The sequence below is a fragment of the Anabrus simplex genome, chromosome 14 (genome assembly GCF_040414725.1).
Source record: "Anabrus simplex isolate iqAnaSimp1 chromosome 14, ASM4041472v1, whole genome shotgun sequence".
In the NCBI taxonomy this organism is placed as follows: Eukaryota; Metazoa; Arthropoda; class Insecta; order Orthoptera; family Tettigoniidae; genus Anabrus; species Anabrus simplex.
The window spans coordinates 49,830,760-49,853,729 of NC_090278.1; the positions used below are offsets into that span (position 1 = coordinate 49,830,760).

Consider the following 22,970-nt stretch of genomic DNA (forward strand, 5'->3'; position numbering starts at 1 on the left):
TGTGTATGTGGGGTTTGCCCTTTCTCCATCTACCACCCCTAAATTGCACATGTACAATTTAAGGAAAATAAATAATAATAATAATAATAATAATAATAATAATAATAATAATAATAATAATAATAATAATAATAATAATAATAATAATAATAATAATAATAACTGTAGTTCATTCCAGTGTCCCCATATTCAAGGAGAAGTATGTTGAAGAGTTAACTATGAAGGGTAGCCATGATCTGCTCATCATATATCCTTGCCAAAAGCATGCTTTTCTGAACATCCTTATCAGCCAAGCAAGGAAGTTTTGTGAGAAGGATAATTTGAATGGCGAAGTTGAGTTCCTAACCAGAACATTCCTGAGCACTGACTACTCAAGGAAACAGATCAACAAAATGCTACATCCTAAGCCAAAAGATAGAAAGTCATGTGATTCTCATTCTCCGAGTCTGTTTTTTTTCTCCATACATAAAATCTGTCAAGGATAGGATTGACAATATTCTCAGAAGGCACAATATCAAGACCTTCCTTAATCCTTCAAGCCGGTAATAAAAGTTGGCTAAGTTTTACCCTACAGCAAAAAGAAATTTTAGAAAAATTACACAATTTTACATGCTGTCACAAGCATTACTATAACTTCTAAACGACGTGCCTGATTTTGTTCAAAACAAGTGGATACGCCGCTCAAATCATGCAGATGTTGTATCTACATACAAAAATGTGGCATGCATAGTAAAAAATGCCTAATTACCTTCTTGTTGGAATAAAATTTGAATCAACGGGTGTCCATAACCACTCGGGTGAGCATTAACTTTTATTACCATCATTATGTTCATCAAATGTAATTTCCTGCTGAGCAAATCATTATCACTCGCATTATCTACATCACTACTTTCACCTAACATGCATTCGAGAGCTGCATTAGATAAATACAGGCCATGCAAGGACATCACCTTGTTGTTTACAACGCTCGACGTTGATGAAACAAATACATTTTACGCCAACACAATGCCACATTGTGGTAGAAATACTCCCCTACATAGAATGATACCCTGTGCTGCAAGCCGTGCTAAAAGTTCACATTGACAACCAAAAGATGGCATGCAGACGTACATCTAAAACATCACTAGCTTAGTCCATACAGGTATACGTCAAACTGCTCCTGGCTTATATAGCTTGAAGATATATCAATAATTTGTTGAACACTTGTATAAAATTAAAAGCAATTGGTGAAGAATTAAGATAGAATAGCCTGATGTTAAATTAGATCTCAGTTGATAATGTTATGAATATTTATTGAAGTATACCAACAGATCATAAGAATTTTCTAGTGTGGTGTTATATCTTCAACACAGTGAATTATTTTAATGAATACTGAATATTGGATCAGAACAATTTTCATGTATTATGCTATCTATTTTGTTATAGGGATGGCCAATTAGTTTTTAACTGCTTTGAGATCTCATGGCTGATGAAGGGCTGATATCAATAGGCCAAGATTGGTACCAAGATGAAAATAAATTGAGGTACTAATTTTATATTGTAATGATTAGGTAGATGACCTCATTTATCTACAATAATTATATTGTCATCAATACAGAACATGAAAATTATAAACTTTAAATATTATAACTATCACACAACTTAACTTCCCTAAAATTATGTATTATAATATCATATAGTGATCCTGAAAATTTATGTCTTAAAAAACATGAGAATAAATGCATTGTATGGGAAGGGTATGTGTCGGAAATCACTCTCACATATAACTTGTGAAGCTACTTAATCCTGTACTCTATGGAAGAAATAACTAGGTTGATCAAGGAAAAGGTACAGTGAAGGACTACATAGAGATGTGAGATAGCTTGATTTTGTGAATGACTGGTAGGAAAGAGGAAGGAAGAAGACCCAATAGTGCTGTCAAGTAGCTGCAGAGTCCGCTGGGGCTGATCACCTGCTGATGATATTCAATGAGAGATCAGAAAATGGAAAAAACCTGAAATGATACTCATCCGAAAGATTTCTTCCACTGATGTCTGCTTCCTCAATAATTTCTTTTTTAAGAATCTAAAGAGAAGATATTTTAGTGAAGTTTGTAAATGCAGCAGAAATTACATACAGCAACATAAAAATCTAGGTCATTAGCCCTAATGGTACAAAATGAGACGAAATGTAATGACAACTTAAAATTCCAAAATTTATTCACTGACCAGAATTCAAAACTTGATGAAGAAGAATGAATGTAAAATAATCAGCAGATTCAACTCACAATATTAAAACTTAAAAATAATTCCAAAATCAATCCACTGACAATGAACAATGATTATGAACTTATAACAATCATTGGATCTGACCCACAATGCCCACTCTTCAAAAAAACTAATTTAAAAAATGGTATATACTGATCAAGGGACTGCTTCAAAAGCACAATCCTGAATCGTTGGTGCTTGATCTCTATAGTGATCCAAAATCCAGGTCAACAGCCCCTCATAATGGAACTTATTGCTAGTAAAGTAGTACCATGGTATTTATCATGTAGCGGTATTAATCACAAGTAACGCAGACTCAAGGTGTTCCACACATTGTGGTACTACTGATGATGATGATGATGATGATGCTCGTTGTTTAAAGGGGCCTAACATCGAGGTCATCGGCCCCTTGTGGTACTACTCACAGGTAATGTAGACCTATGGTGTTTCTCACATAATGGTGCACTCATAAGCAACGCAAACCCATGGTGTTCCTAATATAGTGATCCTAATCACAGGGACCCGTACTATCCTGGTGTTCCTCACCTAGTGGGTACTATTCACAGGCAATGCAGACCCACGATGTCGCTCATATAGTGGTATTAATCACAGGCAATGCCCCCACCCATGGTTTTCCTTGAAATGCAGACCCATGATGTCAATAACCAGATGCTGAAACTCCCCAGCGATGAGAGCCTCCCTTTATCTGCTTGGTATGTACCAACCAAACCTGGACAGAGGGGAGCCTCTGCCATAGTGGCGGATACTATATATGGGTACTGTAAACCCATAGTGATCCACCCACAGACCCATGGTATTCCTCACCTAGTGGTACTAATCACAGGTAATCTCATGGTTCAAAATTCAGCATCACTTGCTTGCCTTTCATGACAGTTCGGAGATACCATGGATGTAGTCTTCGTCTGCTTCTCCCACCCATTGGTCAACAAGAGCTATTTTATTCTGCTCAAGTCTGCCGGCAAGCCGGCTAGGACCCTGTCGTGTCTGCCACCTGTGTCGTGCCATGTGAGAATATCACCTCTCCCCCTGCTACAACAACGTAGTAGGTTTGTGGTGAAAAGAAATTCTCTACGGTATATCAACTATAATGCTCAAAACAGCTGAACATGTGATTATCTACCTAGATAGAAGAAAGTTTGAACAAGGCTCTATCGGGTTCAGAGCAACAAGTTGTGATGTAGAATAAGTACTGCATGAAAGATATTGTCGAAACAAAATATCTACTTATAATGCATTTGAAATTTTATTGCTAATATTTCATTTGTAATTTGTAAATTAATTTACGCACTTTCAAGACAACGAATTTCAAAATCATTTTCCATCCCTGGGGATTCAGTAAAACCAATATCACCTAGCCATGCTGAGCCACCTAAATTTTGAGAAACTCCCGATTACCCTTTGCACACTTAGATAATGGTGATATTGGACTTTTTGAAAGTCTGACAAGGTAATCTATCCTGTGGAACATATTTCCGATCATTCTGAAGCTATTTATTGTCTATACATCATAACATTTTGCAAATAAATTGTTTTCCCCTTCACACCACAATTTTCTTAAAAGTTCACTACTTGGCTTTCTTTTGCAATAAATCAGCTTAATTTTGCAAATCAAATCTTATTTACATTAAATCAATAAAAGTAAATTTCCACCTGTTTGATACTATATATTTGCTGTAAGCAAATTATTTGTACAAGTAGTTTCATTTCTTAGGAACATCTTGAGCTACATAACATTGTTTACGTGAAATCACATAGAATTTTCTTATTCTCAAGAAAACATCATAAAATAGTACATTTGTTATGCTTGAAAAAACTTTTATACAAGGAGAGGTGAGTGAGGGGGGTGAAATGGGAAGGGAAGGTGTATCTAATTATGTTATAACCTAATTTACAACAGTTTGCTATTCACTTAAACAATTTTAAACATTTGTTAGTATACAGGACATGTGTGGTATGTATGTTTTTCTTAGTCATTCATTGTTAAAAATGTTTTCGAAAAGGACTTTTTCAATTTGCTGTTGCATCTTAATTTTTTTTAAACGGTTCTCTTCAGCTGCTCTTCTTTTCTGAAGTGAGCATTGTCATTTGATTTAATTTGTTGAAAATGGATCTACAAATGTTGTACAAATAATTAATTTGCTTAAAGAAAATATATAGTATCAAACAGGTGGAAGTTTACTTTTATTGACTTAATGAATAACTAAGAAAAACATACACTAACATATTGAATACTTCTATGTTTCTCTTCTCAACTTCACTATTTAATTCCTCTCCTGCACTGCTAATTTCTCAATCTGTTAATTTAGCTTTAATATCCTTCTTGTTGCCTTTTTTTTAGGGTAAAGTCTAATTTCTTAATTTTACTACTCATTTATACATTTATGAAATCCTACAAATTTCAATGTTTTCTTTGAAGTTGTAATTCTGTTACCTTTTACTGTTGAAAATATATCTCTTTAACATCTTAATTTCATATAACCTATACATCTCACTTCAGATCTTCTTACAATGGCCAATGGCACCATGGCAATACATTATTTTCCTCTTTCTTTCCTGTATTCTGAATCGAGGCCTCGGAAAATGCTAGGGCATCACCCTGAAGTGACGCACAGTTCCTGGTGCTCTGGGGGAACTGTGAGAAGTGGGCTACAAGACATCACAAGAATCGGTATCAACAGTGTCATAACTTTGAATGGCAAGGTAGAAGAACTGATAGAGTATACAGAGAAGAAAGACACAGCAATGATAGAAATAAGTGAGACAAAAAGGAAGGGGAAAGGTCAAAAAGAATTGAAGAAAGGGTACAGATTATATTGGAGTGGAGGCAAGATGGCAACAAATGATGTTGGTGTTATACTGAGAGACGACCTAGCGCAATATGTGGACGAAATTTACCAGATCAGTGACAGGATGGACTAGAGAGTGGAATCAAGGATTTTATACAGGTTTATGCACCCCAATTGGGGAATGCAGATGAATGTTTAGAAGAGTTTCTAGAAGAACTGGAAAGTTGTATTGAAGACAAAGACGTTATAATAATGGGAGACATGAATGCACATGTTGCAACAGACAGACAGGGAAAAGAAGAGATAATTGGCCCCTATAGTTATGGAAACCAAGATGAAGGAGATTTGGTAATAGATTTTTGTAGAAGGAATGGATTAATTGTAGGCAATACGAGGTTTAGAATAAAGAACTCACAAAAAAATAACTAGATATTGTAGGGGAGATAGAAAGACAAAGACAATGATTGATCTTATTCTGATGGAGAAGGAGAAATGTAGACAACTGGAAGATGTGACAGCAATGCCATGAGCAGATTTCAAAGGAGACCATAAAGTGGTGGTAGCCAAATTAAAACTTGGTAAAATAATGAAGCTAATAGGAAAAAGGGAAAGAAAAATGAAGGGATGAAGTTAAAAGAGAAAGAAATAAGGAAAAAGTTTCAAGAGGATCTGAAGAAATTCCCGAAGATGACTTGAATAGTGTGGAAGAGGAATGGACATATTTCAGAAATGGATTTGTAAAGTGTTCAGTAAACACCTGTGGAAGACTATCAGCGAGGAAAAAGGAAAAGGAGACTCCTTGGTGTAACACCAGGGTAAAGGAAGCAGTTAAAGAGAAACAAATGGTTTGGAGGAAATGGATAGGCAGCAATAGTACAGAGCTAGTACAGAGAATTGACAGAAATATAAAGAAACCAAGAAGGTATGTAATAAAATAGTACAAGAAGGGAAACGGAAGAGCTGGGAAAGTTTCACAGAAACTTTACAAGAAGATATAAAGGGGAGTAAAAAGAGATTGTATGGTTTGGTGAAGAATAGTTACAAAATAGGGAAGATACAAAATTTTTAAAAACTGAAATAGGGCAGATATTGACGTAAAGAGAAGACATACCAAAAAGATGGGAAGAATAGAATACTTCTCAGAATTGCTAAATATTAAATACAGTGAATAGGTAGACGTTAAGGAACAAGAAGAAACAATGGGGAAAGTAGAAGATTAAGAAAAAGAGATATCGATTTGAGAAATAGAGGAAGCCATACAAAAGGTGAAGAACAGTAAAGCAGCAGGAGTGGATGGGGTAACTATGGAAATGATCAAAGCAACAGGACCAATAGGGCAACAGTGGCTGTACAGATTATTTAAAATAATCTGAAGGAAGAAAGAGATCCCAGAAGAGTGGGGAAAGGGTTTAATTATCTTGATATTTAAAAAAGGTGATAAAAAGGAACGCAATAACTACAGAGGGATCACCGTTATTGCCCATGTAGCTAAGATTTTTGAAGGAGTATTGGAAGGAGGACTAAGAAGAAAGCTAGAAGGAGAAGTGGAAGGAGAACAGTATGGTTTTAGGAAAGACAGATCAACGTTTGACATGATCTTTACATTAAGACATATGATGGAGAAAAGATGGGAGTTTGGAAAAGACATAGTGATGACATTTATTGACATTGAAAAAGCTTATGACAGTGTGCCCAGACAGTTGGCATGGGCCACATTAAGGAAAAAACAAGTTAACAGAGTGGAAGTGCAAATTATAAAAGCTATGTACAAAAATTGTGGTGGTAGTGTGATGACTAGTATATGTAGAACAAAATGATTTAAAGCTGAAACTGGTCTCCGACAGGGAAGTGTACTATCCCCCATACTATTCATCATAGTCATGGATGAAATGTATAAGAACATGAAACAGAGATTGGCAACAGGCAACAAAAGCCATGTTGTTTGCAGATGACATAGTGATAAGGGGTGATGATGAAATGGAAGTGCAAAAACAAGTAGATGTACGGAATCAAGAAATAGAAAAATTTGGGATGAAAGTAAGCACAGAGAAAAGTAAAACAATAGTGATTACAAGGGGAAGGAAGGAAGGAAGAGGAAAGATAAAACTGAATGGTAAAATTCTGGAAGTGGTGAAAAGTTTCAAGTACTTGGGAAGTGTGATCACAGAAGTCTGGCCTAGCGGTATAGGGAACAACGTGTCCGCCTGTCACCCCTCAGCCCCGGGTTCAATTCCCAGCCGGGTCAGGGATTTTTTTTTTGTACATGATTCATATCCCTGGCCTGGGGACTGGGAGTTTGTGTCGTCCTTAATATTCCTTTCCTCACATTCAACACTTTACACTTCCGCAGTTTCCAAATGAACGCAGGTTCATAACATATGGTGCAAAGTAGGGGCAAAAGATTTTCTTAGGTCGACGCCCTGAATAAATAGCATTTCAAAAATGATCACAGAAGATGGAAAGACAACCGAGGAAATTGGGTAAAGAATACAACAAGCAAACAGCATCTACCAGAGTTTAAGGGGTATTTTGTGGAACCAGGATGTCCTGAAGAAATGTAAGAAAGTATTATATTTAACCTATTATGAACACATACTAACCTATGCAGTTGGATTGTGGACAACAAAACGAGAGGAGAGTAGAATACAGGCAGCGGAGATGAAATTCCTAAGAGGTATCAAGGGCAAGACCAGAAAGGATAGAATTAGAAATGAAGAGACAAGGAAAAGGACAGGAATCTTGAAACTTCAAGACAGGACAGAAACAACAAAGCTAAAGTAGTATGGGAATATAATGTGAATGAGAGAAGAGATAGTGCCAAGAAAAAAGGTTTTTCAGAGAAGTTAACAGGAAAGAGACTGCGAGGAAGACCCTGAAAGAGGTGGACAGATTCAGTGTGAGAGTGCATGGAGAAGACGGGAAGAAAACCAGAAGATGTACTTAAAAAAGGAGAAGAGTGGTGGAGAGACAGGCAGCAATGAAGGTCCTTGATTCACAACCCGACCCAGGGAGCTGGAAACGGGAAATGAAGATGATGATGGAATTTCCTTTTTCATCATTGAAACTGAATGATACTAAATAAACATGAAGACACATATATAAGACATCCATAATTAAACCACTGCCTTACAACTGCATCACAAGTGAACATAAGAACATGAAATCCTAAACTCATAACATTTATATATAACACAATTTAAAACTATATCAAGACTATTAGAATACATATTTATTTTTTTAATTTAGGTATCAGCTCCTGTGTGCTTACAACCTTAACAGTTTAAAGTTTACACTTCACTCCAGCTGATTAGCAAAAACAATCATAAAACAAAAGATTGTTCATTTTTTAAAATATAATAGCGACTCCTAGTGATTTCATCTTCAAGGTGGAAGTAAATGCGCACTTGCAAAATTGTAAAGCACATATAACAGATAAGTAAATTCTCCTTTGCACATATGCAATGCTGTGCATTTAAGGGATAATATAGCTTTTTTTACATCTTAAAAACAAACCAAACCACATGGTGCAACAGTCCTAAAAGGCCATGGCCTACCAAGCAACTGTTGCTTAGCCGAAGGGCCTGCAGATTATGAGGTGTCATGTCGTGAGCATGACGAAACTTCTTGGCCATTATTTTTGGTTCTCTAGACCGGGGTTGCCATCTTATCATCAGACACTGTAATCACGCAGGCTGAGTGGAGCTCAAACCAGCCCTCAGACCAGGTAAATATTCTTGACCTGGCCGGGAGTTGAACCCGGGGCCTTCGGGTAAAAGTCAGGCTCGCTAACTGTACACCGCAGGTATGAATTTCATCCCACCAACTGCTTTTATTATTTTGTGAGGTGCTGGAATTCTTCCCTGCAGGAGTTCTTTCATCTGTCAATAGATCTACTGACATGAGGCTGACTTATGTCAGAAACTACCACTGAACCAAGCCAAAACTGATCTTGACAACTTGAGCTCACACGGACAGCTCTCCAGAGAGTAAACTTCTCAGCTTGCCAGGTACAATATGAAAATTGCCAGACTGAGAAACACTGTTTACAAAGCGACAAATTGCTAGGAATCACTTATGTATTAAAAAAAATGAACAATCTTTTATTTTATGTTTGTCCTTGCTAATCATCTGGAGTGAAGCATGAACATTAAACAGTTAAGGTAAAACAAACAAATGTTTAACTCCAAGAATTTGTGAGCAAGGACATCCCAAAGATTGAAGTATGGCAAAAGCTGCAATAATCGTACAGCTTTGCATATGGAGGGACATGAATCATAGGATGGCCTTGAACTAAACTGAACATTTGAGATGAAGATGGCCATGTCTTTTGAGAAACAGAATAACATCACACTTCACTGGACTCCTTTTACATTCTCTTAAGTTCTGTGTCTATTGACTCAAAGAAATAATTACCTAATTTTCATATTCAGTGAATAAGTCCCTGTTTTCTTCTTTAGCATTTAACTCAGGATCACATGAAGACTCTGTTCCTGTCTTGACCCTCCTGAGGCTATTGCATGGAAAATAATCATCCCTCTCCTGAAATTAGAAAAGAAATTATGACACATAAGCTGGTTAAAAATATTAGCAACACAACTATAATTTGTACGACTTTATTGGCAAAGGGAAATCCAGTCACACTGTTTCGCTGAACCCTCCACTCACAACGTCTTTCTGAGACAACACAGAAAATAGGATGGCTGGGGTCTGTGTTGGAGCTGCAGTCGCAAGTCTGTCGGGTATAGAATATGTAGTATGGGTGTTGGATGGGTGTTAGAAATAAGTGAATGTACAATATTTAGGTTTAGAAAGACTTGCTTTTGCCTAGGCTCTCCCATTGTGACTATCATCAAACAACACTATTCCCAACTTTCATCAAGTTAATTGCATCTTTCTGAGTGTTTTTGAGAATATCTACCTCCAGACAGAATGTCAGCTGTCTCAGCTCATTTAAGATCTGCCTAGGATGTCTTGGGCCTGTTTGATTTCTTTTGACTCATTCTTTTATCTTGTTCCAATCTGCAATAAGCTTGAATCACCATTTATTAATTGTATCAGAAGCACTAATAAATACAAACTGAACCACCAAAAGACAAATATATAACAACATTTAAAAAAAAAGTCACAATGTGATAGATATGAACTATATAGGTGACTTCCTGTCCAGTATGGTGCTTGGAAAAGTAGATGCTACATTGGTTCCTTAATGTGAAGGCTGTCTTTAGAAATTACGAACCATAATAGAAGGGACTAAGAAGACCACAGAACATGGCAGAGGAACAAACTGATATGGTTGCTGACCAATAATTAGCCACTTTCAGGGACTCGGGTGTTGCTTGCATGAGGTCTTCCACAGTACATGAAGTTAGACACAGTATGCATTGAAGAAAGTGAGGTGCTGTCTGTGGAGAACCACAATCTCATACACAAAAACCCCACTTCAATATGTTACATTTGCATCTTGTAACACCTGAGCACAATATATTGAGAGATTTCCACATTAGCCAACGTTCTGTATGACAAGGAAAGATTTGTCTGATTGGAGTTGGCCATTCTTCTGAGTGTTTCAACCTCCCTCGCCATTTACAAATTAAAATAAGACATTGAGTCATTTCAGAAATTTACACTATGCTGTCAACAATTTCCTTTTTTTTTTTTTTACAATCTGCTTACGTTGCACGGACACAGATAAGTCTTATGGTGAAAATGAGAGAGGAAAGGACTAGGAATGAGAAGGAAGCAACAGTGGCTTTAATTAAGGTATACCCCAGCATTTGCCTGGTGTGAAAATGGGAAACCAAAGAAAACCATTTCAGGGCTGCCGACTGTGGGGTTCAAATTCAGTATCTCCTGAATGCAAACTGATATCTTCGTGACTCAAACTGCAGAGGCACTTAGTCAGTACCAACAATTTCACAATTTTTCATGTTACTAATACAGTTTTTTCAGGTTTATTATTACAGATATTGATAGACTTCATATATTGAAGCCTCCATGGCTCAGGCAGCAGCGTATCGGTCTCTCAGCACTGGGTTCCGTGGTTCAAATCCTGCTCACTCATTGTGATAATTGTGCTGGACAAAGCGGAGGCAGGGCAGGTTTTACTCCGGGTACTCCGGTTTTCCCTGCCATCTTTCATTCCAGCAACACTCTCGAGTATCATTCCATTTCATCTGTCAGTCATTAATCATTGCCCCAGAGGAGTGGACAGGCTTCAGCAGCCGGCACAATTCCTATCCTCGCCGCAAGATGGGGCTGCATTCATAACATCCCTGACCTGGTCAATGACTGGAAACAGGTTATAGGTTTTCATTTTCCTTGATAGATCTCATATAGGCAAAACAAACACCACTGTGTCATGGTCCCGTGTTTTACGAAAAAGCTATCTGTTCGGGGCATCAACCCTGTGGATCTTTGCGCCTATGGTCCTGTGTTACATTAATTTTACTGCATTCTCTGAGCTCTGATTTCACCTCCAAATGGCAGATAGGCAATAGTTAATACACCCCTCTGTACAAATATATAACAATATTTTTTTTTAAAGGTGACTTCCTGTTGAGCACGCTGCTTGGAAAAGTAGATGCCTAGACATTAAACTGGACTAAATCAATATTAATGATGACCCTAGATTATAGGAAAAAAGTCTGGAGATGTAGAAAGAAGCTACATTGAAAATAGTGGAGTTACAGTGCCATAATTTAGTTGTTAATGAGCATGGAAAATATAACAGTTCTAAATAAAATAGATTACATGCTATATGTACCTAAGAAAAAAAAAAAATTGAGGGAACTGCAATTAAAGTTAGTGTTACACTTTCCCATCTCAGAATGTGGCTTCATAGTTTCCTTGACCCTTGTGGTCGCCTGTCCAACTTAGTCCAACACTATTAATATGCAATCCAGGTCCAATGTCGGATCTGACCTGATCTAACTTTAAGATGAAACTTCTCATAAATCTGTGGGAAATTGACAGATGTTTCACCTTGTATACAGCATAACTATTCTTTTGTACTGTATATTTCAGACATCTAATAACAGTTTTGTTTTAGAAGTGTTATCTTTAGAAATACATCTGTATGGAATAATGTTTATGTTCTGCAGCAACATGGCAACATGCATACCAAAGTTAATTAGTTAAATGACTAGTGATTCTGATGGTCATTTTTCATATCAATGGGAAGCCACATAGTACCAGTGCCCAAGGGGACAAGAAAATAAAAATTGTGCCAAATGTTCAGACAGGAAAGTGAAGGGTGGTAGACATAATATCCAAAGAACCTACGAATCATCCCAACAAGTACTTTCAAATGTACCAGACATTGAAAAATCATTCCTATGAGCACAGCTGACTGAATGACGATATAACATTTTGTACTGATTGGAATGGGAATCACAATTCAAGGAGAAGAAATCAAAACGCTGAGATTTGCTAACGATATTGTTATTTTATCTGAGACTGCAGAAGATTTGGGGAAATTGCTGAATGGTATGAACAGAGATTTGGGTAATGAGTACAAGATGAAAATAAATAAGACCAAAACAAAAGTAATGGAGTGCAGTCAAACAAAGTCAGATGATGCAGGAAATATTAGATTAGGAAATGAAGTCCTAAGGAAGTAGATGAATATTGTCACTTGGGTAATAAAATAACTAACGATGGAAGAAGTAAGGAGGACGTAAAATGCAGACTAGCACAAGCAAGGAAGAGCTTTCTTAAGACAAAAAATTTGCTCACTTTGAACATTGTCACAGAAATTAGAAAGATATTCCTGAAGACTTTTGTCTGGAGCGTGGCATTGTATGTAAATGAAACACAGACAATAGCCAGTTCAGAAAGAAAAAGAATAGAAGCTTTTGAAATGTGGTATTACAGAAGAATGCTGTACATGAGATGAATAGATCAAATCACGAATGAAGAGATACTGAATTAAGTTGGTGAGAGGAGATGCTTCGTATGACCATATTTGAAGTGTGTTCAACAGACATCATGTGTAACCACACTAAAAATTAGTTTCCAGCTATGGCACTGTCTGCTAAGTTAATACAGTAGACTCCATCTAGTTCAGCTTCAGTTAGTTCAGCCGGCACCTGTCCTTGAGTCATTCTTCCATTCATTTTTTCGCACCCTGCTCAGACAGGAATACATCACCACCTGTCTCTCTACTTTCCAGTTACATCAGGTGGTTGATAGTTACATTTTGTTTATGAAAATCTGTGATTGTTATAAGAAGTGTTAGTGTACCTTTACAAATTAAATTCGTAGTTTCTATAGTATGTTTTTCTGCATTTAATTTTCCACCATGAGTGTTTGTCTCTCATCGGAAGTGAAACTTCAATAGTGTATGGAGATATCATAGAGACAACATCAACTCATTTCGGGTGAGCAAACTTGGTAAAGACACATTGATACTACTTGCCTTATAACTAGTTCTTTATTTATGTAGGCCTACTGTATTTCACTTAAGCTGAATATTGGTATTTATTGCCTAGGGTCCAGTCTCGAGCTGGCCGAACTAGAGGAAGTCAACTTTAGTATGGAACTGAGGTGTCACTCACCGAGTTGAGGATTTCTTCTGTTTCTGCTGACCATTCAGGTTCACATTTAATGAAATGAGGCTCTTCCATAATTTCCAAGCAAGTCTTGAGCTAGAAGAAAATGAAAAGGAATGAAACATCCAAACGGAAAGAAAATACAATCCTTTATAAAACAATCATTAAACTTTCCAAAAAATGTTAAGACTACACACACTTGATATCATTTAGGCATATAAGCAATGCATATCATTATTAGGCTCATATTGATGGATACGACTTATTTTCTAAATGAAAGTGTTATTGACCACCTAATCAAAGCCTTTTTTCTTTTTTTTTTACTAGGACTAGATTCAGCCAATGTAAATGGCCATTTTCAGGTATTCATATTAAGACAGTTTAAGGAAGGACAAAGTGTCATTAAAATTGCATGTCTTATTAAAAATATCAAATAGAACTGAATTTTAAAAAGCTATAACCACAAATATGGTCGCAAAAACACATATGTACACAACTGATTTTTTACTTATCTTGTTATTCCCTGGGGTGAGTAATTTCTGGTCATAGTTTTTTAAGATTATATTTTATTTTATAACTTGTCACTTTTATACAGCACTCGGGACCTTTTTATGGATCTCTATTTTTTATCATAATATAGCGCATCTCTGGATTCCTAAGCCTCTACGCTCAACAATTACCTTCTTTCAAGTTCCAAAAACTGAAGAGCCTTTCCAGCATCCATGTGTTTTTACGTCTATGAATATCTTAAAAAACGACGTAACTCCATCTCAGTTGTTCTACAAATATACAGCAGCAAATTTAAGAAGCCAGCATATGTTGAATTCCTTGACCAACAACTGAAAAATTTCCATCCCTATCAACTTTTTAATGCTACATGGTGCACTGGTCTTTAATCGTAAATAAACAACGTGACTTCGGCTCAGTGGTTCTTCAATTGGATACCATTATCTTAAAGGAGCCAGCATATTCTAATCTCCATATCCAGCAACTCAAGAATTCTTTCTTTAACATCTTTTTAGTGCGCACTGGACTTTTTAATGCTATACGGTGCACTAGACTTTATTCATAAATAAACGACGTAACTTCGGCTCATTGGTTCTTCAATTGGATACCTGCATCTTAAAGGAAACAGCATATTCCAGCAATTCAAGAATTCCTTTCTATAACATCTTCTTAATATGCACTGGACTTATTATGCATCTCTTTCAGAGAGTTATTTTTTAACATAGTGCCGCACAATATTTCACATGGTATGTACTTTTACGAGACCGTACGTGTCTTTACATTGTTTAATTTCTTCGATGTTTTGTGTTTTAGTTTTGCTTTAGGCTGACGATGACCTAGTACTAGGTCGAAACTAGTCCCTATTCATTTATGTAATTTAAACTATTTACATTTTGTATTGAAAAGGTGGACCCAAATAATACATTAATTTACTCTATTGTAATCACAGTTCAATACGGACCTATCATTATGAAACTTATTTCATTTAATGTTTGTATTAAGTCATTAAATTTGAATTACACTAGGTCCTTCCTTAACACATTTACTACCAGCTCCTCAGTGGCTGATTTAAACCTCCAGCACAGCCTTTTTAAATCCTCTCATCTCTATAGTGCACTATTTTACATTAAATATTATTGTACAAAAACTGGTCGCTGAACCTTGCGAGATTTGGCCTAATTTTGTATAGCCTATCAGAATTCCCCTCATAATGGCTGCTGTCGTTAAAGTGCAAGAATGACAACATGTCTTTGAACCAGGTTCGGGCCATGGTTTTCAAAAAAATCAGTTAGCCAAAGATAGTGCCCTCTGTTCAGTACATTTTCAGATGTTTTTTTAATTATTCCGGTTATAAACATTAGTTATAAAAAGTTTTCATCTCATTTACGTATATCGGTTTCCACGTCTGAAAAATAGAATAGGCCTACTTAGTGAATGGACGCAGTGCGGCATTAAAAACTTGTTCCATTTAAAGGTTTGTCCGATAACATACATATTCAAGGAAATCGTCATTTACAAATAAATTGACGAAAGACATAATTTTGATGCTATTTTCGATGTCAACATTTAATCCTACCTGGCCAGTCAACTTGATTGCAAGTGGGCAATAAGATAGATGCATATCGGTTATTTGAATGTGCTGAATTCCACTTTGCCCAGAGTCTAGTATATCACCATCGGAATTGCTTTCGCTATCACTGAAATCAGGAATAAGTTCATCACCAGAATCATCGTTCAGTAGTATGTCTTCAATTTACTCACTTTGTATACTGTTTTTGTAACTCGTTACGTTATTGCAACACAATAACGTACTTCACTACACACCCTCACAAGAATACCATGACTGGCTTAGGTCCGTGTTTACTCAAAGAAAAAAAAGAAAGAAAGCATTGGAATATACTCTCTGTTTAGGTAGTCAGGGTGAGGGACTGTTCATTTATATGCCATGTATAGTTTTCAACACGAACTATGACTTCGTACGAATTTAATGCTAAATTCGAAACAACGTTTACATTGCTTTACAAAGGGAAGAAAAATAAATGTATCCTCCTAGTTCAATACAAAACATAATTTCATTATTAGATGGAGCAATAAAATTAAAACATGTTTTTACTTGTTTGAGCCATCTTCAGTGAAATGAGGGTGAGGGGTTAAAGTAATGTACATAATACAAGCTAGAAATGTGGTATAAACATAATGAAGGAACAAATGAAAAGGAGATATGACGGGAATAAAAACAATAACAATATATACGTCACTAGAAGGAGCAATAAGTAAATCGCTGAGACAAATTCAGTGAAAAGAGGTTAATAGTGTATAAAACATAATTGAGTCCAAAAAGTGTGCTAGCTTAAGAAGAAAAGAAAATAAATGATACAGACAGAAATGAACAAAAAGTGCTTGTAGTGAGGTTTTTAGTTTGATGACAATTCAAAAACAGGACAAAACCACTGTGTTGAAAATTCAGGCTGACAGTCTGTCTTTGTAGAAACACCATCACGATGAATGGCTAGGAAGGGAGCAAAAAAGCTTAAGAAACCAAGTTTGAGAGGAGACAATGTGCCAGTTATAATGAATGTGATAAGTGATGGAAAAATGCCGATGAATTTAAAATTTTAGCATTCTCAATTTCTTCTCAATTTAGCGGTCCTGTTCTCAAAGATTGTTTCCAACATTGACTAGGTGTGTTTGCCTTATTTTAAATGGTTGGGAGGGAGCGGCAAAATTGAGAAGCTGTGTTAGAGAAGTAACAGGTGCATGGTCTGTGATCATAGTGGAAACCAACAATGAAGTTCCAATCTGTAATGGAAAAAACGAGGTTGTGTGAGAAACTTGGGCTGATAAGTAAAAAGTGTAAATGGGTGTGAAGAAAACTTTAAACTTACGGTACTTAAAAGGTTGTTGTCCTCTCAAATCGGTCTGGCCTTCTCAAAGTCAACAGTCTCATTCGTATGATTGAGTTGGCTCAGCTGTGTTTGCGAGGATGGGAGGAGCAGAGGGGGAAGAGAGGTGCAGGGCTGGTGGGAAGATGGTGCGGGGTGGCAAGGGGGAATGGTGGTGAGTTAAAGAGATGGAGGCGGGGTTTGTTTTTATTATAGAAATTCTGACAAATATATGGACTGAACGTTTCAAGTAGAATCTTCTTTTTTTGTTCATTTCATTTAAATTGTGAGAGGGGTTCATAAATTGGTCTAGATCGATGTGAATGCTCTCAAGAACATTGAGCAAGGTACCTTTTTGCTCATAATGCAAGATCTTAAGATCTTTATCTATTGATGTGTATTTGTGGCTGGATGCTTTATGATGTTCAGTCATAGCTGAAAAATGATTATATTTGAGACCATTGCAATGTTCGACGTATCTCATGATAAAATTGCAGCTTAGTTGACCTACATTATACGATTGGCATTCTAATTTGTAAACTCCAGAGTTCAAATATTTATTATTAATGTTATTATTGTTGTTGTTGACAGTGTGTGGATTGAGAATGAGTTTGAAGTTGGTGTGGGAGGTTCTAAACGCTATTTTGATGGGTTTTTTAATATTAGAAATTTGGTAAATACTATTATTGAAAGTGAAAGTGGAAAACTTTTCTTCTGGAACAGAATCTTTTCCTAGAGTAGTCTTAGGTCTGCTTTTATATCTATTGATGATTCTGCTGATGAAGGTTCTGCTGAAACCATTATGTTCAGCAATATTGTAAATAGTATCAATTTCTTTTTTGTAATTCTTGTGAGATAAAGGAACAGTTAGTGCTCTGTGTACCATGCTATTGTAAGCTGCTTTGTTATGTATGTCTGTGTGCACAGACGTTTGTAGGTTGGTACTGATGGTGTGGGTGGTTTTCCTGTATATATTAAAGGATAAAGTGTTGTTGCAGTTGCGCATGGTTAACTCTAGGTAATTGAGGACTTTATTGTTTTCCGACTCTATGGTGAAATTTATATGTGGGTCACTGGAGTTACGAAATGCAAATACTGTGTTGCTGTGAGTAACATGTGAGTCTAAAATAACAAACGTGTCATCTGCAAAGCGTGTCCAGTGTTGAATGCCATTAATCTTATCAGTGATGTGAGAATGTTCTAAATGATCAATGCAAATATCCGCAAGGATCCCTGTAGCTGGTGACCCCATGGGAAGACCTATCTGTTGGTAAATGACATTACTGAAAGTGAAGAAATTGTTATTCGATGTAAACTTTAGAATCCGAATAAATTAATCTATTTTGCCTTACTTAATTTGCTGAATTTGGAAAGATTCATAAGTGATCAATTGTATGGTGTTGTTAACGGGCACATTAGCATACATGCTGGTAATATCAAATGAATGAAGAGTGTGGTGTTTGGATAAATCAAAGTGTTTAATTTTCTTGCAAAATTCTATGGAGATCTTTACTGATGTATTAGCTTGGAAACAACAGTGTGATTTGAGGAATTTATGAATGAAGCGAGGTACCTCATAGGTCAGACTATTTCTGAAATTGATAATGGGTTTTATGGGGATGTCGGCTTTATGGATCTTGGGTAGTGCTTTTGCTGTGTGAAGTTTTGGATTCATAACAATCATTTTGGATTTATCAAGGTCATTAAACAAAAACAAAATATTCTTAATTATGGTTTTTAGGTCTCTTTGTAGTTTACTAGTTGGATCTTTTCTAGAGGTTATGAAGTTGTTCTCTGTTAAGAGACATTTGTGCTTTACTGATATAGTCACTTTTGTCCATGATTACGGTAGTGTTCGCTTTTTCGGCTTTTGTTGTTATTAAGTCATTGTGTTTGACTTTTTTCTTTAGTTTGTGGACTTTAGGTATATGTTCTGTGTTGGATTTAATGGTTTGTTGTTGATTCAGAATAGAAGATAGTTTGCGTTTGACTTCGTATCGGACCTCTTCTTGTATATTTATGGATAATTTATTAATGGCTAATATCTTATAACGTTTACATTGTGCAACCTTAAACAGCTTAACTCAGATATGGTCCTGCACATAGGCCTTACAGCATCTACAGGAGTGAAAATGTTAAACTATCTTGTGATGAATAGCTGAATAGCTGAAGATAGCAGTTTACATTGGCCAAAACTACTTGTAGTAAAAAAAAATATGGTATTGACTAGGGGCTCAATAAAACTTTCATTAAGAAAATAAAATAATTTAGGCATCATAAGTGCTTGCTTATCTCATACCCGAGTGTAGCTTATTAATAATAAAGTTATTGGATTTACATTCCACTCATTATTTTTATGGTTTTCAGAAATGCCGAGAAGCCAGAAGTCTGTACTTGCACAGTTGTTTAACATGATGTAAGTCAACTGAAACAAGGTTGGCATATTCGAGTAGCTTCAAATGCCAGTAGACTGAGCCAGGACTCTACCACCAACGCTCGACCAGAATAATATTGGACCTAAGATATTTACCTAAATCTTCAAGTTAGTACATACTTAATTTCAGTGAAATTCCGACAGCATATCCCCGTCTTATCTCATTATCCTGCATTACACATCAAGAAATAAGGTCTAAGTCCAACAATACGGATTTATTATGAAATTTATTTCTTGCGGTGCATAATACATGTTCCTTCTGAGGCCCCTGGATATCTCACAAATCAAGTCTTTAAAATTTACCCCTACAATGCACTCAAGCTTTATAAGTGGAAAGTTATACAATATATTGCATTCCAAAATGATGTATTTTCTGCATAAACTTTGTTTACTGAAAAAAAAAAACACCTCTATTTTCTTCTTTCGCTAAAATTAAGAAGAGATTGAGATCCAGGAGGCAATGTGAAAAATCCACCCTACTAATCTCAAAACCAAAGACAAGCTCTTATTGGGACTAAGGCAGACTTTCTCCAGTGTTCTCCCATGAAAATTTTCCTAGCCAAATGACAGGAATCAGTAGTTAGGCGGAGAATACAACGTAAAAATTGAATACGATAAAACTTCAATTTATTCCCCTCAGGGCATTAACAGTAATATCAGATAGGTAAACATTAACTGCACAATTGAACTACTTTATTGTTATCATCTCGAACAAGAAATAACAGAGTATTTTGAACTTCTAGTGTTTTACTGCTCGTTCGTAATCGTGTAACATCGGGGCTTACCACTCTGTTACTGTAGAGTGCCCTACAGGGTTGTGACGTCATGTGGAATCGAGTGCTCCCACGAGATTCCACACCAATCCAGACACCGCTCGCGCATAACATTAAGTGATTGTCAAGCTAAACATTTAAACTCCATTGTAATTGATGCAATTATGCTGAAAATAATGAAGATTCATCATTTAAATTGTAATTTTTACAATATTTACATTTTAATATGGAGTACCCAATGACTCAAATATATATTAATATTGTTATGTAACTAGCATATATCTAGGTTATGTTAGTCAGGTGGTAAAAATGGCATGGCAGTGCACCCATTAAGAAGATCCAGAGGAGAGCATTGCTGCTCAGTCCTCTGTGCCATAATTTTGCCCTTGTCAATGTATTGACCACACTGAACACATTTGGATAACTGGGCAAGGAAGGAGAACCTTTCATTGAATGTTTCTGCCTGTATCTTCCTCTTTTATCTTCTAAGCACATGTGGATTGATGAGTGCTGGGTAAAATGGAAGGCAACGAGGGTACAAAGAATGTTTTAAGGGCTTTAAAAACAGTGAATAATGTAGAATCTAGTGTAGAGAAGGCACATGCCCTAGATGAGGATTTACTGAATATTTTAATTAAAATAGTGTACAGTAAGCAGCCAAAAACAAACGGCTTATTCAGGGCTCAATAGCCATGAATAAAGTGCATGAAAATTATTCTTTTCTTATTGAACAATGTACAGTCTGTCATCAACAGATTTTTTTTCTACAGTTACATACTTCTTATTTCCATAGAAAATTTAAGATAATCAACTTTTATGTTAGTTGTTTTCTTAATTCAGCCTGGAAGAAGATTTTCAGTTGTAGTGAACTAAACATTTGAGCTTGCAGAGGTTCATTATAGACAGATTTGCTGAAAAATAATTTTCAGAATTCATGACATCTGTAAGTCAATGGAGCGGTCTCACATTTCATGATTTTTCAGCTGTTACTTGTGTACACTAGGACTAAAACACTGTTCTTCCAGCATTCACCCCCACCCATGAGCAGGAGCAGTAGAATAACACCCATGGTATCCCCTGCCTTTTGTAAGAGGCAACTACAACGAGCCCCAAGTGGTCGTAACTTGGGAGCATGGGTTGACTACCACGTGCCCTTAGCTGAGTCCTCACATTGCTTCCACTTACTCGTGCTAGGAGTCTCACTTTCATCTGTCCTAACCGGCATCCCTTGGTCAACTCTTGTTCTTTTCTGACCGTGATGTTTTAGGTTTATGAATTCTAAGAAGTTTTTCATTTTTCACTCTCTACATGGCTTTTGTCTTTCATTGCCCTATACCTTCACTTTTCTTGAAGTGTCTTACCCCTTCCATTTCTTCCCTCTGATTAGTGTTAGTAATCACCACCACCACCATCCAACATTCAGCAACTGCTGCCCAATGGTTTCTGGCATCTAATTGTGGTGTTGGAGATATATGTGGGTGTTTTAACATCTGCACCAATACTGCCCGACCATTACCATAGATAGTCGAGTGTGTGTGAAAATCGGCACTATCTCTGAGGAACGGCGACATCTTTAGTTTAAAACGGGAAAAGTTCTGACACCAGAATAACATTGTTTTGTTCTCACAGGTTTTAAATTTACCCTATATGTCATGTGTCTAGCGGTTAGGATTTAGAGACTGAACAGAAATATAATATTTGTGATCTATAATCCTGGCATACAGTAACTTGTTATATTGTATTATAAGCTGATAAAACGATTTCTTCTGTGGAAATCTGGGGTTAAACAATGGGTCTGAATTACAGACTATGACTAAGGGAAAAAAAATACAAACAGGGTATTTTACACTTTTTTAATTGGGGCCAAAATCTGTATGTGAAAATTATTTAAATACACGACATCCATAGCAAAACTCCAGCTGGAAATTATTCAGTTGCTGAAAAATGATCGAAATACCAGTGGCAACGCGTGATGTTTTGAAAAGTGTTACCACACTCCTTCTGAGAGTATACTGTCGCTCACACCACAGCATTTTTATGAGCAGTACAGTTGTCCATTCATAAAAGTGAAAGACTTGATTAATGATATTACCTTTGTGTAAAATAACATCATTTGAAAATGATGAAATGGCACATAATATATTGAACACTAGTGAGCATCAACATAATTAAAACTAGCAATCTCGATCAAGCACTAATTGGAAATATTTCACATCATGAAAAATGTATGGCAGGCTACTCATGCATTCATGAATATAAAGTTTAAAATTAATTTCTAACAGAGCTTCAAGGCTTACCTCAGGATTCCCTATCAGGTACTTCAGATCGATACGATGGCATGTAGTGGCATCGAAAATATCTATCACAGCATCGTAGAAATTTGGCCTCTTCATTAAGTTATTCAGAAATTTCTTCTCAATCGCAATCAAAGAAAGTGCAGAGAGCCTGTCCTGTACTTGTGAATTTCTTTGGAAGGTATGTATCCTTTTTAAGGCCGAGAAGCTTGTTTCAGTAGAAGCGCTAGTTGCCGGGATGGTGAGAATGAGGTTAATCAATTTCGTTGTTTCTGGATATGCTTTTTTAAGACCACTGGTGTGCAAATATTGGTAGAGGTCATATGCATTATTTTTCATAAGGTCTGACTTTGTGTAGAGGACAGACAGTTCACTTTTAAGTTTCATGCAGTCAAAATTTCGTCCATACGTCTTCACTAATGACTGATAGGCACTGTTCGGGAATTTCTTCGCGAAATTGTTAAACTGGTCAATATCA

General features: G+C 36.3%; 1 protein-coding gene across 1 annotated transcript; it reads right to left on the reverse strand.

Annotated features, from left to right (window-relative positions):
• Positions 1–1,342: 1,342 nt before the first annotated feature.
• LOC136885732 (uncharacterized) lies at positions 1,343–22,722 on the reverse strand. Its single transcript, XM_067158467.2, has 4 exons — positions 22,496–22,722; positions 13,609–13,698; positions 9,467–9,592; positions 1,343–4,913 (listed from the first exon to the last, which is right to left on the reverse strand). Exons 1-3 carry the CDS (start codon positions 22,589–22,591, stop codon positions 9,467–9,469), a joined length of 312 nt encoding a protein of 103 aa, XP_067014568.2. The 5' UTR covers positions 22,592–22,722; the 3' UTR covers positions 1,343–4,913.
• Positions 22,723–22,970: the final 248 nt, after the last annotated feature.

Bases quoted from the DNA above. Each gene is read 5' to 3' on its own strand.
- LOC136885732 (XM_067158467.2), bottom strand. From the start codon at position 22,591: ATGAAGAGGCCAAATTTCTACGATGCTGTGATAGATATTTTCGATGCC. The intron at 13,699-22,495 runs GTAAGCCTTGAA...ATTTTCTTCTAG, and splicing joins ACCTGATAGGGAATCCTGAG to CTCAAGACTTGCTTGGAAAT. The intron at 9,593-13,608 runs GTGAGTGACACC...TTCTAATTTCAG, and splicing joins CAGAAGAAATCCTCAACTCG to GAGAGGGATGATTATTTTCC.